The sequence below is a fragment of the Rhagoletis zephyria genome, unplaced genomic scaffold, assembly GCF_001687245.7.
Source record: "Rhagoletis zephyria isolate East Lansing unplaced genomic scaffold, Rhagoletis_zephyria_1.1 Rzeph_scaffold_00094, whole genome shotgun sequence".
In the NCBI taxonomy this organism is placed as follows: domain Eukaryota; kingdom Metazoa; phylum Arthropoda; class Insecta; order Diptera; family Tephritidae; genus Rhagoletis; species Rhagoletis zephyria.
This window is the reverse complement of record NW_016157178.1, coordinates 188,266-200,643: the sequence shown is the minus strand read 5'-3', so window position 1 is coordinate 200,643 and position 12,378 is coordinate 188,266. Positions and strand designations below refer to the sequence as shown.

At 35.8% G+C, this 12,378-nt stretch overlaps 1 protein-coding gene across 9 annotated transcripts in view; it reads left to right on the top strand.

The window, feature by feature from the left end:
* LOC108375723 (small conductance calcium-activated potassium channel protein) overlaps positions 1 to 12,378 on the top strand; it is a 387,259-nt gene that overhangs the window by 313,178 nt on the left and 61,703 nt on the right. For 8 of the 9 annotated variants that reach the window (XM_017631912.1, XM_017631890.1, XM_017631898.1 and 5 more), the window contains 2 exons: positions 908 to 977; positions 1,606 to 1,707. The exons of the other annotated variant lie outside the window; for it this stretch is intronic. In XM_017631912.1, the coding sequence (XP_017487401.1) occupies positions 908 to 977; positions 1,606 to 1,707 (172 nt within the window). The remainder of the gene's footprint in view (positions 1 to 907; positions 978 to 1,605; positions 1,708 to 12,378) is intronic. 9 annotated transcript variants of the gene reach the window in all.

The window sequence follows — 12,378 nt, the reverse complement described above, 5'->3', positions numbered from 1 at the left end:
GAATGTGTATTTTTTATCCTCCTGCAATTTTCAAGAACAAAGTTGTTTCACTAAAGAATCGTGGTGCATGGATAATTTTAGCATATACATACAAATATCAACTATCGCGAAAGATATTTGCTATAAAAAAAAGGGTTCCAACTGAAAAGTTTAGGGCGAAAAACCAATTTTTAGATGTAAATACATATTTTAAACGCCCTCCAGGTTCCATGCCTAGCTGGGCAAAATCGGGAATGATTCAAAAAGTGGTTTTTAGCGGCGCTCGCCCCTCTGCAATGGCAAACTTCCGAGAGTATTTTTACTATGAAAAAACTTCTGATATAAATCATTATAAGGCGGGCGACTTATGAACATCGAAAACTTGTTTTCTTATTTATGCTAAAAATTATGCTAAAGATTTAGTTGCATGAAAACCTCACAAGAAAAGGAAAAATGTATTCAAAAGCAGCAATATCTTTTTATAACCATTTCTCTTGTTATTCGGAAAAAGAAACAATGACCTTGATATATGTTCCATAAAAGGCGCTACAAAATTTAAAGCTTTAATGCTTTTTATATAAGTTTCATTAACAAAGACGGCTGATATATCGCACGTTTCATAATACAGAGAATTAATTCAAAATTTACATTTTTAGAGATTTTAACATATAACTAATAGGCTTGATAAGGAATATATATGCTCAGTCCAACAGATAACTAAACTCCCCAAAATTTTGTTTTTTGTATACCAACATTATGAATTGATCATTCTCGACTACGTTTTCTCACAAAGTTGAAATTTTGTAATAGTTTTCTTTTTTTATTAAACGTGCGATAGGTATTTTACCCTAAGCATGATTTAAAATAAAAAAAAAATCTATCTGTTGTTGCGTCTAATGGATTTTAAAATTTTCTCAATGCCGATCAGGTTACGAAAGGTTAAAATGGACCAACGAAAACTAATGGACAACGCAAACACTATAACAGATATGGCGAAGGTAAGTATAGATGCACATATCGTCGTTTAAAGTACAAAACCGCGTATTAAGAAAATGCAAAACTTCGTATGTGAGGTTGCCCAAATTTTGTAGGAGAGAGTAAAACTTGGCTTATTTCAAAACGGGTTTCTCGTTTATCCCTAATTATCTCTTCTTCCTATGTCAAAGTATCAATATTTTAGTATGAATCAATAACGGTTTGATGACAGGAGCTTCCGGTGAGCAAATATCTTTTTTGGCACAAATGTCAGTTACGAGGTTTTGCAGAACCACGATACGCAGTTTTGTACTTTGAACGATATGTAAGTTGTATACACATAAGACCCACGTTCTTCAAAAGTGCATTAACTAAAAACTTAGTTTCGTAAAAAGTGTACTTATTAACTAAAAGTTTTTTTATTTTAGATATTAACTATGTAATAAAAACGGGCACTAGTCATATACTATACTTACCTCCTAGCAATTGCTGAAGTAGTAGCTGCAAAAAACTTGCTTTTGTATTTTATAATAGACGGGGAACTTCGAGTTAAAACACTTTTGAAGAGAATATGGGTTTACACATACACAGATATGAGCATATTCTATTTTGTGTGTATATTTACTAACAATACTTAATTTTTTTGGTTAGACTCAAAATACAGTTTATGAAATAATTTCGGATATGTCGAGTCGCCAAGATGCAATTGAAGAACGACTAACTAATTTAGAGGACAAGCTGCAGTCGCTACAGGTACATTCTCATTACAATATCCCAAGTATGCAGGTATAGTATTTATAATAGAGGGAGCCTTATTGGGAAAACCCTCCAATACTCGATCCTACTACACAATAAGTAATATGCGAAAAATCGAATAATTTTAAATTGAAAACGAGTAATCAAATATAAAAAAAGGAGGGGTGTCACCAAGCGGCAGAAATGGAGCTTTTAAAATTTTGGAATTTAATGGGGAAGATTTAATTTATTTTGCTTTGATTGGCTTAATTAACTACTTCATTTATAATAACGGTGACCAGATTTCTTTGGCTGAAAATCGGGAATATCTAAAGCATCGAATGCGAACCTACATTTTTGTTTTAAGCATAGTATTCTTTTCCTGTTTCACGTGAAAAAGCTGTAAAATTGCATATACAATTTCTTTCTGTGAAATAAGTGTGAAATTTCATTTATTTCATTCATTCAAAGTCAAAAAACAAACGTTCTTACTAACTATTTATAACTAAAGTAAGTAAAGTAAGAGTTTAGTTGTGACGAAAAACTTGATTTAGAAACAGAGATCAAGTTCAGTGGAGTTAGAGTTCTCGTTTAGTTCGCGAAGGGCACGAGCAATAGGAGCATTGTACGCATAGTTCGTTCGGAATCTGCATAAATAAAACGGATGGTTATTACGTAAGTGTCGAGTCGGAACAGAAAAGTTAATACTTTGCAACAGATCGGAGCAGTCAATCTCCCCATTAATAACACTTAAACATGAAGGACAGAGACAAAATCACTCTTCTACTTTCCAGAGGCTTAAGATTAATTAGTCGCAACCGGGACTTGAAGTCAAGAAAGAGCAAACTTTAGAAAACTTTTCGCACACGTTCAATTCCTTCAATGGAGAATTGGTAGTAAGGCCTCCAAATAAACGCAGCATATTCTAGTCTAGAACGAACGAAAGCAGTAAATAATAATTTGAAGGTATAAGGATCGGAAAAGTTTGATCTGTTTCTTCTTATGAAACCTAAGACGGAATACAATTTGGAGATAGTAAAGTCTATTTGATTTGAAAACGTAAAACGCGAATCGAAAACAACGCCTAGATCTTTGATTTCCTCAACATGTTGGGGAACAATATCAGATATGCAATAACATGTAGGCAACGCATTGACTAATTTAAAGAAGTGGATCTTAAAGCATTTTTTGATATTTAAAAAAAGGTGAGAAATACGGCATCACTTGGTTAAATTATTAATATTGGCTTGAAGTCTATGCGAGTCAGCCGAGTTGGTAATGACAGAAAATATTTCTAGGTCGTCGGCATATAAAAGAAATTTAGCGAAGGTAAAACAGCGACTAATATTGTTGATGAACAATACGAAGAGCAGGGGCCCCTGTGGAACTCCAGAGGATGCAGTGAAGGACCTAGAGGAGACACCATCAACAGTCACTACACAACGTCTATTGCTTAAATATGATCGCAACCAATCTAGGAACACGGAATGAAAACCTAGAGATGCAAGCTTAGCTAACAATATTTTATGCGATACTTTGTCGAACGCTTTTGAGAAGTCAGTACAGATACAGTCTACTTGGTTCCCAACAGAAAACGCCAGATTTACCAGTAACAAAACCATGATGCTGCGGAGAGATTATACTCTTCGTAGCAAAATACATATTTTCCTTTATGATGCTTTCAAAAAGTTTAGATACAGTCGAGAGTTTAGAAATCGGCCTGTAATGAGAAACATCGTCCTTTTTGCCACTTTTGTAAATTGGAGTAACATCCGTCCGTTTCCAGTCGTCAATAAAGACCCCAGATTCTAACGATTTGTTAAAGATTAGTTTGATAGGAAAAGCAAGCGCAGGATATTTTAAAAGAAGGATAGTGGAGATACCATCTATATCCATCTTAGTAGACGGTTTAAGATCTTTGATACCATCCTCAACGTCTTCTAACGACAGACTCAAAAGGCCGAAGTTCATAGGTGAGTTATCTTTCAAGGAGAAGTAGGAATTGGAGTCATGATCATCACAAACGAAGTTTGAATTAAAAAACTCTGCAAACAGATTAGCAACTTCTGAAGAAGTACTAGCGGATCTATCTTCCCAGGAAACCGCATTGCAGATATAATGTATAAGCATGGAGATTATTATACCCTTAAACCTTATTGTGAATAAGGCCTTAGCTGGCATATATGTAAATACTCTTTACGACTAACAGCTGTCAAATGTATACTCTCTTTGCTTAAAGGAAATATAAAATGTCACTTCTTCTTTTGCACAACAAACGATCGCACGTGTTTTTTATATCAACAGGTTATGGGCCCAGCCCACCTCGTTAATTAATTTTTCTTTTGCCTCTGTTGAATTGCGAATTTTATTGCGTTTTTCGCATTACTTGCATTAAATTTAAATCGGTTTTTTCGTAAAACACTAAATTAGCAATTAATAATTCTTCAAAATGGCGAATTCAACGAAAGCAGACTTTGCGGTTGAAAAGTTAAAAGGCGGTGAGAATTTTCACAATTGGACGTTTGCAATGGAGAATTTCTTGGAGTTAAAGAAATTAAGTTACTGCATCGTTCCATCAAAGGAAGATCCAAGAATGTGCAAGGCAAAGGAGGCCGACAAATTAAGTTCTGCGAAAACGTTATTGGCACTAAGTGTGGAGTCAGAGCTATTTGTGCATATTAGAACATGCAAAACGGCGTTGGAGATATGGACAAAGTTCCAGAACATGTACGAAGATCGTGGAATAATGCGGAAAATTGGTTTGTTGCGCACTTTGATCTCAATTCGTTTAGAGGAATGTGAAAACATGCAGATTTATATCGATCAAATAATGACAACGGCGAGTAAATTAAATTGTATTGGTTTTAGCATCGACGACGAGTGGTTGGCTGCAATTATGCTTGCAGGATTGGCAGAGGAATACAAACCACTTATTTTGAGTTTCGAAGCATGTGACAAAATAAATGCTGCTAAAATGAAATTGTTAGACACGCAGTATTCACGTGAGGGTAAAACCAACAACAATGCGTTTATTGGCAAACATTCGTTTAGGCAAAACAGCAAAAAATCAAATAATCGTCGCTCTGTAGAATGTTACTCTTGTGGTGGCAGGGGTCACATTAGCTCTGAATGTAAGAAGAAGGAGCAAAAGGGGCAAACTAAAACAATGAACAACAACACTGAAATTGCAAAAAAGGCATTTACAGTGAAATTTTCAACAAAATACGATATTTGCGATTGGTATATAGATAGTGGGGCATCGACTCATATGACACCAAATCNAATTGCAAAAAAGGCATTTACAGCGAAATTTTCAACAAAATACGATATGTGCGATTGGTATATAGATAGTGGGGCATCGAGTCATATGACACCGAATTTAAATTTACTGTTTGATTGCACTTCGTCGAATGTTAAGGAAATTTCTGCTGCGAATGATGAAAACATGAAAGTGAATTGCGAAGGCAAATCGAAATTGTTGTTGCGTAATGACGAAGTATCCATTTCGAATATTTTGCACGTGCCTGAATTGTCGGCAAATTTATTATCAGTATTCAAAACTGTTCAAAAAGGGAATACGATTGTTTTTAACAAAAACGGATGCTATATTTATGATCAAAATTTGGTTGAATTTGCACATTGCAAGCCAGAAGGTGGAGTTCACAAATTAAAAACAGCCGGTGAAGCGTGCATGTTATCTTGCAAAGAAGAAAATGACGCAATTACATGGCATCGAAGATTTGGTCATCTTAACTACGGAAGTTTATGTAAAATGCGTGATGGGGCGGTGACCGGAATGAAATTTGCAAATAAAAAAATAGGATTACCAAACTGCGTAGTATGTGCCGAGGGCAAGTTATCACGAGCGCCATTTAAGCTAAGCAAAAGCCACACAAGCGAGTTACTAGAATTAATACATTCTGATTTGGTTGGACCAATGGAAACCCGATCAATTGGTGGTGCAAGGTACCTGTTAACTTCCATTGATGATTTTTCAAAGAGAATTTTTGTTTATTTCTTAAAAGAAAAATCTGGCGTTTTGAGCACATTTATTGAGTTTAAAGCATTTGTTGAAAACCAAACTGGCAAAAAGATTAAAGTCCTTCGCACTGACAACGGAACTGAGTATTGTTCAAATCAATTCAACACATTTCTTTGCTCCAATGGTATTCAACATCAGCTAACAAATGTATATACGCCGGAGCAAAATGGCACCGCAGAACGTATGAACCGAACCATAATCGAACGTGCCAAATGTCTGTTATTTGATGCTGAGCTTGATGATGGTTACTGGGCTGAAGCCGTCAACATGGCGTCGTATTTAATAAATCGTTCAGTTTGCTCAGGGTTGAAAGATAAGACACCGGAGGAAATGTGGACAGCCTCTAAGGTTGATGTTTCACATTTACGAATATTTGGATCCCCAGTAATGGTGCACATTCCCAAACAGCGTCGCAAAAAGTTGGACCGAAAAGCTAGAAAAATTATTTTCGTAGGATACGACTCGAATAAAAAGGGTATTCGTTGCATCGATCTGTACACAAAAAGCTTAGTAGTGAGCCGCGATGTGATATTCCACGAAAAAGCAAACGCATCGATTATGGAAATTGACGTGGATGTAGAGTTTCCAGATCAAGTGAGGGACCCGCGGGGTGTAGTAGATTCCCCAAAAACAACAATAACTATCGTGAAAGATGAGCTCTCAGAAGATAATAAAAGATCGGTGAAAGGTGATGATAAAAACGGTTCGTTTCAATCGACTGATGACCTTACGTTCACAGATCCAACATACTTGCCTGAAGAAACTGTAGAAATTGATAATCGTCAAACACCAAGACGGACGGCCAGAGTACCGAAACCAATTCAACGGGATGGGTTTGTGAGTTATTTAACGTGTATTAACGAAGATGTTGATCCAATTACATTTGAAGAAGCCATAAGCCGAAATGATTCTGAAGAATGGAAGTTTGCGATGGAGAGCGAAATGGATTCATTAAAAGAAAATAACACATGGAGATTAATGCAATTGCCACCGGGGCGTAAAGCTTTGAAAACGAAATGGGTGTTCACTACTAAACGTGATATGGATAACAATGTTATTAAGCATAAAGCTCGTTTAGTTGCTAAGGGCTGTAGCCAAATTCATGGAATGGACTACAATGAAACATACTCTCCAGTTGTACGCTACTACGTTTTTTGGTTGCGTTGGCTGTTAAAAATGGGCTAAAAATAGATCAGATGGATGCGGTTACTGCATTTCTACAAGGTGAACTGCAAGAAGAAATATACATCGCGCAACCAGAAGGGTTTGCTGATGGCAAAAATGCTGTCTGCAAATTAAATCGAGCAATGTATGGACTGAAACAAGCCGGAAGGCAATGGAATTTGAAGCTGGAGTCGGTGTTAAAATCGTTTGGGCTACACAAGTCAAAATAAGACCCATGTGTGTATTTCGTTAAAGACTGTTCATTGATACTGGCGATTTATGTTGACAACATATTGCTGTTTTGGAAAGACTCCAAGGTCTTGACTGAAATCAAAGAAGCATTATGCATGTCGTTCAAGATGAAAGACATGGGGCCGGTTAAAAGTTGTATTGGTATCCGAATTACCCCGACCCATGATGGTGTAGAGCTCGACCAGTGTAAATATATTAACGACNCTGATGACCTTACGTTCACAGATCCAACATACTTGCCTGAAGAAACTGTAGAAATTGATAATCGTCAAACACCAAGACGGACGGCCAGAGTACCGAAACCAATTCAACGGGATGGGTTTGTGAGTTATTTAACGTGTATTAACGAAGATGTTGATCCAATTACATTTGAAGAAACTATAAGCCGAAATGATTCTGAAGAATGGAAGTTTGCGATGGAGAGCGAAATGGATTCATTAAAAGAAAATAACACATGGATATTAATGCAATTGCCAGCGGGGCCTAAAGCTTTGAAAACGAAATGGGTGTTCACTACTAAACGTGATATGGATAACAATGTTATTAAGCATAAAGCTCGTTTAGTTGCTAAGGGCTGTAGCCAAATTCATGGAATGGACTACAATGAAACATACTCTCCAGTTGTACGCTACTCAACCATTCGTTTTTTGGTTACGTTGGCTGTTAAAAATGGGCTAAAAATAGATCAGATGGATGCGGTTACTGCATTTCTACAAGGTGAACTGCAAGAAGAAATATACATCGCGCAACCAGAAGGGTTTGCTGATGGCAAAAATGCTGTCTGCAAATTAAATCGAGCAATGTATGGACTGAAACAAGCCGGAAGGCAATGGAATTTGAAGCTGGATTCGGTGTTAAAATCGTTTGGGCTACACAAGTCAAAATAAGACCCATGTGTGTATTTCGTTAAAGACTGTTCATTGATACTGGCGATTTATGTTGACAACATATTGCTGTTTTGGAAAGACTCCAAGGTCTTGACTGAAATCAAAGAAGCATTATGCATGTCGTTCAAGATGAAAGACATGGGGCCGGTTAAAAGTTGTATTGGTATCCGAATTACCCCGACCCATGATGGTGTAGAGCTCGACCAGTGTAAATATATTAACGACATTTTAATTCGGTTCAACATGGCTGATTGCAAACCAGTTTCTACCCCAAGCGACTACAATCAAAAGTTATCTATCGGTATGGTTTCAGAAAGCGCTGATGAAGACGAACTAGCAAAGATTCCTTATCAGGCTGCTGTGGGCAGTTTATTGTATCTGGCACGTCAGCCGATTTAACTCAAATTACAATGTTTCTCATTGGAAGGCTTTGAAAAGAATCGTGCGATATCTCAAGGGAACCAAGGACTATAAACTAAAGTATTCGTCGAATGGTTCACCACAATTGCATGGTTACTCTGATGCTGATTGGGCATCGGACATTGATAAACGTCGTTCTTGTACGGGATACTTATTCAAGATGTCAAATGCAGCAATTACTTGGGCAAGTAAGCGCCAACCAACAGTTGCATTGTCAAGTACCGAGGCCGAGTACATGGCAATGTCATCGGCTGTTCAAGAGGCGGTTTGGCTGAAACAATTATCAGGCGAATTGGATTACGGTGGCGGTTCATCAATTCAATTGTACTGCGATAACCAAAGTGCTATCAAATTAGCTGAATCTGATGGCTTTCGACCGAGATCCAAACATATCGATATTAAGTACCATCATTTGCGTGAGACAGTCGAAAACGGGATAATTTCAATAAAGTATATACCAACAGTTGAGATGGCTGCCGACAGTCTCATAAAAGCTGTGGCTAAAGGGAAGAATGATTTTTGCTCACAGAAAATAGGCTTGTATTGAATTTTAATTAATTTCATTAAACATACATATGTATGTATGTAACATTTTTATAAGAATTTGAAATAACTTTCTTTTGAATTTATTGGTAGTAGATTAAGGCAAAGAATTTAAATTTATTGGTAGCTTATTGAATATTTACATATAGATTTTTTTTATAAAATTAATTAAATATTCAAGAAGTGAGGGTATTGTGAATAGGGCCTTAGCTGGCATATAGGTAAATACTCTTTACCACTAACAGCTGTCAAATGTATACTCTCTTTGCTTAAAGGAAATATAAAATGTCACTTCTTCTTTTGCACAAAAAACGATCGCACGTGTTTTTTATTTCAACAAACCTCTTATAAAGCTTATTTCGCCGAATTTTAAGCTTTTTCTAAATCTCGCGTATACCAAGGAAGCTTGTACGGCCTTTTCCGAATTAGTGGAATATTTTGGCGACAAATCTCTACCACTTTAGACCTAAAGGCAGAATAACAATCCGAGGTAGCGGAACCAAAGAGCAGCTCATCCCAGTTAACTTTGATTAAAGAGTTATTGACCCTTGAAAAGTCACACTTTGAGAAATTAAAAGCCATTGTCTCTTCACATTTAGTGCCTGTAAATTCATAAAACTTTACCTTGAGGGCCACGGAAACATGATGCTTGTCAGTAGGCAAGATCGGCGAGTAACATACCGAAATAGTAGCGTTGATATTATCACTAACAAAGACGAGATCTAAAATTCTATTAAGCTTGTTTTTAAAACAATTCAATTGCACTAGGTTAAGACTTAAAATATTATTAACAAAGTAAGATTCGATCGCTGTATTAACGTTCGTTGGTATAAATCCCCATTTTGACAGATTATTAGACCAGATAATATTTGGAAGATTGAAATCACTGAACACACATACATGATTAGTTGTTAACACATTATGTACCAAATATGAAATGTTGTCTGTATGAGTTTTATAAAGACTAAAATTACTACCAGGCGGGATGTATGAAGCCAATATATATAAAGAGCCAAATTCAGAAGTACCTTTGATGCAAACACAAATTTGATCTAATATTGGGTCATTGTCGCTGAGCGGGACAACAAATGTATGAAAGTAACGTCGAACTGCGATGAAAACACCACCACCGCGAGAAAATCCTGTAATATTGGCATCCCGATCTTTCCGAAAAACGTTGAATAAGGTCGGATTGAAATATTCACTATCTAAAAATTTTGCATTTAACCAAGTCTCCACGAAGATTATGACGTCAAAATCCGAAACTGAGCTACGGATCAGAATATCGTCCGACTTAGTACGCAAGCCACCCATATTTTGAAAGTTTATCTTCAAATTCTTGAACGCTGGAACGGATAATTTGGAAATGGCTAGGTTTGCTCTTTGGTATGCCCTCGTCGTTGAAAAAACTGGAAGGGGCGATTTTAATATTGGTAGGCCAAAGCGCTGGGTCCAAAACCTTGTCATATTGAGATGCAACACCCAGTTTAAAATTTATCTTCGTAAGCGAGCCAATGTCAGCATCCTTTTTGATGAGCTTAAAACAAGAAATGTTAATTCTGTTTGTGAAATGTTAATTGATTTGGTTTAAAAGAGGACAAGTGTAACCATTTTTTCGTATCAGCGGCATATAATTCAGTATTGATATTGCGCCCAATAACAACGTTGCGTACATTATTGAGGCAGGGGTTCTGACCAAGCCCCCTCTCACCATACAGTGGTCAAAAAATTATAACCGAACCACTTTTTGCCAAGTTCTAACGTATTTTGTTTGCTGTTATTGAACTTTTGTTATTTTTTAAATAAAAATATAGTTCATTCTTTAACAAAACCCGTGGAAATCCATGTTTCCAAATTTGAGTAGTCCTCTTGCAAAGGCGCTATGTAAATTTTTTTAGATTTTTAGTTTTTGGTGAGTAACGTACCAGTATTTAAAGTAGTTTCATGTCCACTAACAATACAGTGCAAAATCTTTCTATTTTCTGAAAACATAGCATCAAATGTTAAAAACTATTGCAAAAGTCGATATAATACTTATTTATACACTTTCAAAAGTCTCCATCTTCTGATGAACTTAGAAAACTGCAAGAAAACGTGGTAGTTTCGATGCCTAGTGGAAGGCGTCGGAAAAAATGAAGCAGACCAATCTTCATGGAAGAGCGAACGCGAAAAGCTAAAAAAAGATAGCTATGTAAAAGTTACTGTTTCAAAACTCGCTATATTCAATTTTTATATATAAAATTTGCAAAAACTACCACACTGCGAAATTGTTTTTTAATGTTATTAGGCTCTTGTTTATCCAAATTTTCAGATAATAAAGAGAAATATACAATTTGGATGTTACTTGTTGTTGTAGACGTTTTTTTTTAATTTATGGCTCACTATTATAAAATCACATAACGCTATTTGCAAGTGGACTACTCATTTGTGCAATATCAAAAAAAAATTCAACAAACTTTCGTACAAACTTTGAACTTTTAAAAACTCTAAAAAATCAATCGACATTTTTAGCCATTTGAAACGTGTACTTTATTCTACTAGAATTCAATGGACTACAAAACTGTATACTCAGAATTTAATTAAAAAACTCGAAATTTTAACGAAAATTTGTAGGATTTTTTTTTTAAATTACATAAATTTTTAAGGCAGTGTCACTCGATTGGTACATGTGTACAGATTTGTAAATTCTTATATTGGGCTATTAGTAAAAAAATGGGACTTTTTTTTTTGTAGTCAAAAAATTGGTACAATACAGCGATGTTCTATTGAAAAATTTCTATAAATTAATTTTCGTGATTGGGATAGTGAAAAATATTTTGGGTGTCCAAACAATTGGGATACGATTTACACCAAATTTTGGCAAATACTCAATCGCGTGACACTGCCTTTAAACTTGTATTTATACGGATGTTGGTAAAGAACGAACTAAAAAAAACTAACCGAAATTAAATAACAACAAAAATAATATTTTAAAACTTGTCAAAATTTGGTGCGGCTATAATTTTTTCGACTACTGAACATATGTTGGCTATGATTATTCGGCCGTGCTATCATAGTAGCGGGGCACCGAAATTGCGCATATGGAAACTGTGCATTTAGACATTATTTCGGTTTCAACCGAAACTGTGCATGTATGCTTTATTTCGGTTTTTACCATATGCATTATTTCGGTTTTAACCCGAAAATGTGCATATATGCATTATTTCGGTTTTTTTCACATGCATTATTTCGGTTTTCAAACGAATGAGTGCATATGCATAATTTCGGTTTTTCTAATATGCATTATTGCGGTTTTCAACCGAAACTGTGCATATATGCATTATTTCGGTTTTTTTCATATGCATTATTTCGGTTTTCAACCGAAACTGTGCATGCATGCAT